We start from the raw sequence: 8,061 nt of genomic DNA on the forward strand, positions 1-8,061 counted from the left end.
CTATAGTGTTCCTTTAAAGACAAGAGCTATTTTTAAATTTCTGCAGTGTTTGTGTTTAGCTGTAATTTTCCTCTTATTTACTGTACCCACACATTATTTACCGTTTTTCTCAACATTAAATGATCTTTCTAAAGATACCATTATTTTCATCATATATAATTTACTATAAAAATTTATAAAATATGAAAAATCAAAAACCACACTTTTTCTAACTTTGATCCCCAAAATCTGTTACGCATCTACAACAGCCAAAAACACCCATGCTAAATAGTTTCTAAATTTTGTCCTTTGTTTAGAAAATACCCAATGTTAACATGTTCTTAGCAAGTTATAGGGCAATAAGTACAAGTAGCACTAGTAACACTGATATCTGTCAGGAATCCCTGACTAACCCTTCACATGTATATATATTTTTTTTTAAATTAGACAACCTAAAGTATTAAACTTTGGTTACTTTTTTTTATGACACACATAGCAATTTAAGAATACATATACTGAGAATGTTAAGGGTTACTGCCAAAGAACACCCCAATATTTGTTAGGCAACATCTCTGGAGTACAGTGATACCACCCATGTATAGGTGTGTCAGGTTATCTGGGGGCTAAAATACCTTATTTGGAGGGTGGCATTCCAGTTTTCATACTTGGGTGCATGATGACCAGGTGTGAAAATTCCATGTCCTATTTAGGAAATTTTTGAAGCCGCCCAAATGTAATTTTTTTTAAAGTAGACACCCTAGGGTATTTCAAATGGTGGTATTTTAACCAATTCTACCACCAGTCTTTGTCAACCTTTTGGGTAGTCATTTTATTGTGTTATTTCTCTCTAACATTGTACTTTAGGCATGGATTCACAGTTCCGGTTATGTGTTACTGACAAAGAACACACCAATGTGTTCAGCATTATCTCCCAATGTACAGGTTTTATGGGTTTTTGCAAACTTACAGGGGTCAAATGTTTTCCATGTTGCACATTGAAATTTGCCAGATCGGATGTTGCCTGAGACCGTATAGCAGCCCAGGAATGAAAATTAACTCCATCATGGCATATCATTTGCAAAATTAGACAAGCCACTGTATTCAAAATGTGGTATATGCCCAGTCTTTTTAGTAGCCACTTAGTCACAAACCCTGGCCAAAATTAACATTTATATTTTTGTTGCATTTTTCACACAAACTGCCATTTCACCAATTATATCAGTACAATACATTTTACTGCTCTAAAACACTCATTTGTTTAGAGTATTGTCTCACGAGCACAACAGTACACCTCAAGTACAGGTTTTATGGTGATTTGGAAAGTTACAGAGTCAAACCATAAGATATGCCAATTTCTGATTTTGTAAATTGAAATTTGCCAGATTGGTTTGCTAGGCCTATGTTGCCTTTGAGACGGTATGGCAGCACAGAAATGAAAATTACCCCCACCATGACCTAACATGTGAAAAAGTAGACAACCCAGGGTATTCAAAATGGGGTATGTCCAGTCTTTTTCTAGTAGCCACAAATGCTTGCCAAAGTTAGTGTTCATATTTGGTTTTTTTTTTTGCATTTTCTTACACAAAAACTGCACTTTTACTGGTGATGTAATCGTCGTGATAAGTTTTATGGTGTTAAACGCTCATATTTGAGTTCAGCAAAGTCTCTTGAGTATAACAATAACTGCATGTATACATACATACATAATTTCATTATAAGTGTATTTTGAGATATATCTGAATATATCTCTCAAAGTACACTTATAATGAAATCATATATATGCATTATATATGTATATTATAAAATACATACACACATACACATAAATTTTTTTGAAAATTTAGCAGCCTGGGGGACTGCCTGACAACTCAGACAGTCCGCCGCTGGCAGCTCCATAGACTCCCATTGCAGGGATATGATCATCGTGACCTCCAAGGTAATTAACAACGATTTTTTTTTTGTCAGACTTACCCGATACGTCTGAGGTCGGAAAAGGGTTAAAACTGACTTTATCTGAAAAATGGCAGGTCTCTGTCTTTTACTTAGGAGCTTACATTAGCTATCCTGAGCTAGTCCCTACACCTCAAATCTTCGGTCAGACAGAGCTTCTGGCTAGCCTGTAGGGAGTAGTGAGGGGAAGCAAAGCACAAACGACGAAGTAAGACAAGTCAAATCATTCTAAAACTGTTTACTTTTTAAAAGGAGCACCAAGGCACGTCTAGCAACATCACCACTAAAATGGGAAGCTGATGCTATAAGCCCATCATCACTGGCTGACAGGCTAAACCTTCTGTATACTAAGGGAGCAAAGAGAAAGGAAACCAGGAGGCTTGAAGTTACAACTTCAGGGGTTAAATCATTGTGAAACTGTTTAAACATATATGGTAAGGTGGCTCCTGGACACAGTTACCCCTTCGCTTCAACAAGCGGTTATCTTGGTGAGTGTTTTTTAAATTTACATATAAACATACGAAAAAAAAAAAAAAAACACATTATCTAAAAGGTTGCAAAAAGGACTGCTCAGTTTAACAAAACCCTGGCGTTTGCTTTGGTAGGCTCATAGGCGAAGAATTCTGGGCTAGCCTGCCGCTTGCACTATCAACCAATTACTGCTGTCTAAGTAGTATTGTACGGTCTCTTGGTAATCTTTTGTACACATTTTTCTTACACAAAATATAGCTACAGAAATCAATTCTACCCTCAGAAGAATAAACACATGCCTTTTTTGTAAGCAGTTTGGCAATAATTGCAGTGTCTGTCCATTATGCAGCTCCACTGTTAATAAGAACTTTATACTTCTGCATTACCAATGCAATTCTGTCCAGCTTTGGATAGCCATGTTAGGTTGAGAGCTGTAACAGTCTCTTTAAATCTCCACATGACACCAACCTCATCATCACTATCTGAAGTTTCTGAATCTGAAGTTGCAGCAGGTTTGCTCACAGGCTGTTCCCTCTCTTCAGAATCACTCCTCTTCCGCTTAGATAAAGATAACAATTCCTAAAGAGGAATGGAGAAGAAAAAAAACAAAACACAATTATTACCTACTTTTTACAAGCATAATGTATGTCTCAGTGCAGCTCTAACAGTAAAGATCTCGCTCTTATCATCATCAATACACCAACCATTAACTCTGATACAAACTACAAGGCTCCAAAGCAGAGCTCACTATCGCTGTGGAATGCATTGCAACACATGAATACGCGTCACCAAATTTTCAGGTAATAATTAAGGTTAAAATGACGTTCCGAAGAAGTTAAAGGATGTCAAAATTTTTATTTAAATTGGAAAAAATAAAAATTCTTGTATATTTACATTTTTTTTTTATTTAAATAAGTCTAGCTATCCCATTCTCACTGGCAGCCAGAAAAGTCAATTTTTAGGACTGGTTTCAAGTGGCTTTTTGTGTTCACTATTCAGCAAATAAAGCCAACATGCATCCAATTAATACATTTTTTAAAAGTCTCATAGAAACAGACTGACACTGACTGCAGATAAGAACCATTCGACCCATCTACTCTGCCCAATTTTCGAAATACTTTCATTAGTCACTGGCTTTATCTTAAGTCTAGGATAGCCTTATGCCTATTCCATGCATGCTTAACCCCTTAGTGACCAGCGCGTTTTTCAATTTTCTCACCGTTAAGGACTTTGGCTCTTTACATTTCTGCGGTGTTTGTGTTTAGCTGTAATTCTCCTCTCCTCATTTACTGAACCCACACATTATACTGTTTTTCTCGCCATCAAATGGTCTTTCTAATGATACTATTATTTTCATAATTTCATTTCAATTTACTATTAACATTTTGATAAAATATGAAAACTTAAAAAAAGAAAAAATATAAGATATTTCTAACTCTGACCCCCAAAATCTGTTCCGTATCTACAACCGCCAAAAAACACGTGTGCTAAATAATTTCTAAATTTTGTCCCGAGTTTAGAAATACCCAAGGCCAACGTGTTCTTAGCTTTTCTTGGAAAGTTATAGGGCTATAAGTACAAATAGCACTTTGTTATTTCCAAACCATTTATTTTTCAAAATTAACACAAGCTACATTCTAACACTGATATAGGACAAAAATCCTTGAATAACCCTTCACATGTATATATATTTTAAAAGAAGACAATTTAAGGTATTAAACTTGGGGTATTTTGACTCTTTTCATGCAATCATTTTACCACCAATCTATGCCAAATAAAAAATACAATTTGTGAATAAGAATACATATACTGAGAACTTTAAGGGTTACTGCCAAAGAACACCCCACTATTTGTTCAGCAACATCTCCGGAGTACAGTGATACTCATGTATAGGTTTGTCGGGTTCTCTGGGGGGCTAAAAGACCTTGTTTGGAGGGTGCACATTCCAGTTTTCCAACTTGGAATTTTCACACCTGGTCATCATGCAGCCATGTCCTATTTGGGACATTTTTTAAGCCGGCCAATGATTTTTTTTTACCCCCATCAAATTTGCTTAGAACCTAGGAGTCAGCATTTTTTTTTTTTAACTAACAAAGCTTAATTTTCAGCGACAAAAATAAAATTCTTATAGTCCCCAGAACCACTGCGGCTTAATGTAGTGGCTCTGGTGTCTAAAGCCTGTCCCTTCAGACTTTTCAATGTAAACACAGCCTTTTCAGGAAAAAAAAAAAAAACGACTGTTTACATTGCTGCTTAGTAACACCTCTACTGGTCGCCACTTCCTATGGTCACACTCACTCCCTACCTTTTGGAGAGCTGGAGTGGATAGGCTTTCCCTGGGGTCCAGTGAGGCTGCTGTCATGTGTCTGGATGTGAGGACATCCAGTGTCATTTGGTCTAGTGACTGTTTTATAACAAAAATATAAACATTGCAGTTTCTCAAAACTGCAATGTTTTACATTGCAAGACTAAGGGGGACAGGGACATTGCACCTAGATCAAATCAATGAGCTGAAGTGGTCTGGGTGCCCATAGTGTCCCTTAATGGACACCAAGCTAATCCTTCCTCAAACTCCATTAATAAAGAGTAGAAAATTCTGAAGTTAGTTGGTAGAAGGACCAACCTCAAGGATTAACAGCAAAATGGTTTAATCCCTGATGGCACAATTGAGTGCCAGTAACACAAACTTTTTTTGCACTATAGGCTCATTAAGTCCCCGCTTTCCCCCCCCCCCTGCTGAAGGGGTTAAAACCCCTTAATCCAGCACCGGGCTCCCTAGTCACTGGTGACACCTCGACCTGCAGACATCGGCGCAGAATGCACGGCAAGAGGTGCAAACGTCAGCGTCATCTCAGTGTGATTTTCACACATAATCGCGGAAGTGGCCTCTAGGTAGACAGCCACTAGAGGCTGGATTGACCCTTAATGAAAACAGCAGTTTCCCTGAAACTGCTATGTTTTCAGATGCATGGTTAAAACCAGGGGGTCCTGGCACCCAGACCACTTCATTGAGCTGAAGTAGTCTGGATGCCTATAGTGGTCCTTTAATGATCAGAATTTATGAAGGCGGGAGTGATCCTTTAAAATGATCGCTATAAAATTACTCCATGCATAACTATTAGAGTGGTAATAGCCAAGATACTCAAAATAGGACGCAGTTTTGCAACAGTTTCTCTCTAAAGGTCCTGCTGTGTACTGGGTGATTCGCATCCTGGTTCTACAGATTTAAAGCCAATGATTCATTGGCTTGGAGGACCTGCTCGTTCTGAGCAGGTTAAAAACACTGCTTACGGTTGTGACGAACTGAACCTTGTCACGGGTGCTTGAAAGGGCCTGCTGGCCAGCCTCTTGCGAAAAGACTAAGGGCCAAGTCAACGACTGTAAAGACCCTTATTTTATTCCCCCTTGTTCGGTACTTTCCATTCGTGCACATAGAACTGAACCCTAGCCCCCTAGCGGCCGTTCGCATGGACCAAAACCGCGAATAGACTTCAGGAGGACTTATCCGCAAATGCCCTGGAACTATTTTCAGTATGAAGACTTTGCGGTTCCCAGTCAGTCCCCCAGTGGCACTTGGCCGCGATTCTATGGAACCGTTTTGGGCATGGGACTATGCGTGCGGTCGATAAAAACGGACTTCCAGGAAATTCCTGAAATGATCTGGGTGACCAACATATCCAAAAATCACCCAGAGCAGGGCTATATGGGGATGTAACATTTGTGGGGATATTATGTGTTTTTGACTTTTGTAAAAATGTGTTGGGAGATAATAGAGTTTAGTTTAGTGCTTGACTCAATTATGTCCCAAGTAAAGGGGAAGGCTTATTGTATTGTATGTGGGAGTGTCATGCATTGCAACACTGTTTTTATTGGTCTGTGACTTTGTAACAGAGTTCCCCACAAGGTCCATGTGGGAGTGCCCCTTGCATGAGGATTGTCATAAAAAGACGAGTGTGGCACCATTAAAAGGAGTCTTACTTCACCATCAACACAGAGTCTTGTCTCTTGGTGTAGGGAACTGCTATATCAGCTATAAGCCCTGCTCCTGGGATTGCTCTTTGGATTCCTAAACTAGCTATAATCACTAGCTCTTATAAGAGATACACAGCCAGACTGCTATACCCTATGGAGGAGGAGAGGTCCACCCACTGGAAGAAGGATTCTTGTCTACGGTCCAGGATGGGTGGAGGACAGCGAAATCCCAGCCAAGCTGCAGCAGCTAAGGTACTTACGGTGTGCAGTGCTTATAGTACTCGCGGAGACTAGGAAGCAGCGATTGGCAGAGGCACCCACTAGGGGTGCCAGATGGTCAGTCACAAAGGTGGCGTTACACCTATGCAATAATATACACTGCATTTCAGAATGAAGCAGATCCAGAATGAAACATATTACCACTTAAACCAGTCAAGTGATTATGATGCTTGGAGTAACCGTTTGAAATCTAAAATTCTGAAAAAAAGTGAGAAATAAAAAAAAAAAAAAAACATTTATATATACACATACACACAACGGAAGAGTGAGGGAGGGGGCTTTCCTCAGACAAACCTGGTTTGAAGGAAAACAGTTTTCTACAAACCAAGACTGATCTGAGATCAAAATTACCTTATAAACATGCATATAGAAAATACATTGGTCTATGAGAACCTCATCTTAGCGATTATATTATTGTTAATGGCATTACAAAGAATCACTCACGTGTATTATTACAGCAGAATATACACACAAGCTCAGGAGTTTATATGCCAAAATGCAACCTATCCTTCACTTTGTGAAAGCAGTACACATCGGGTGTCAGACTACATAAAATTTACTAGAGGTGTACGTGTATCCAAAGCCTAAAGGCAATGGGAGTATAAGGCTCCTAACACAAGGATAGAACAAAAACATTTTATAGCTAGTATCAGGACATTAAACTGAAATAAAAACCCTAGGTTATACATGAAAGAAAGGCATGTATGGAAAGAAATGTAACTAACAGTGTCTACCAATTGAGTGCAAACCGAAGTGTACGCATAACTCAAATTATTCAGGAAGCAATAAAATAAAAAATATACACACATTAAAGTGCGTTGGACGCAAATACTGTATATGCAATGTGAATGCAAGAACTCAGGGCCCAAGACAAGTTAGATAAATACCAACATTACGGCCATCGAATGTTTACCTCACTGTAACTTACCTGCTCCAAGTTTTCATCGCTGCCACTGTCTTCTGAGTCAGAATCGATAACTACCCGACCTTTCCGTTTCTTCACCATGGTTGTGTTTCCCGAGCTCAGACCAAAGAACTGAGGCCAGCAACTCGCACACAAAGAGCAGAGAGCATGCGCATTAAAACTTCCGTTCCGTGCCCCGCCCCTCGTTCTTTGACCTCCTTGACGTCACTCCGCCGGAAGTAGTCGTAGCACGTGTTAGGCGGGAAAGAATTTTTAACTCATGTTTTCAATAATAAGCGTCAAATGTCACGAGTAAAAGCGCCGTTCGTGTCTATTCAAACCAGGGGAAATAAATGTAAGCGGGGTTGGGAATTGAACTTTAATTTGTGGTCAAAATTGCTGTTTTTAGAAAAGCAAATCGTCAATTTAGTAGCCGGTGTTCTATCATTTTACTATACCTTTTAGTTTGCGACTAGTTCCTATCAATTAGAAGGACCCTGTCCTTT

At 39.1% G+C, this 8,061-nt stretch overlaps 1 protein-coding gene across 1 annotated transcript in view; it reads right to left on the minus strand.

The window, feature by feature from the left end:
• Positions 1-7,751, minus strand: part of RTF1 (RTF1 homolog, Paf1/RNA polymerase II complex component) — a 131,367-nt gene extending 123,616 nt beyond the window's left edge. The window contains exons 1-2 of the mRNA XM_063438995.1: positions 7,580-7,751; positions 2,869-2,979 (exon numbers count right to left, since the gene is read on the minus strand). Coding sequence (XP_063295065.1) covers positions 2,869-2,979; positions 7,580-7,657 — 189 coding nt within the window. The 5' untranslated portion in view covers positions 7,658-7,751. The remainder of the gene's footprint in view (positions 1-2,868; positions 2,980-7,579) is intronic.
• Between the last annotated feature and the right edge of the window lie 310 nt (positions 7,752-8,061).

Source organism: Pelobates fuscus, chromosome 13, assembly GCF_036172605.1.
Source record: "Pelobates fuscus isolate aPelFus1 chromosome 13, aPelFus1.pri, whole genome shotgun sequence".
Taxonomy (NCBI): domain Eukaryota; kingdom Metazoa; phylum Chordata; class Amphibia; order Anura; family Pelobatidae; genus Pelobates; species Pelobates fuscus.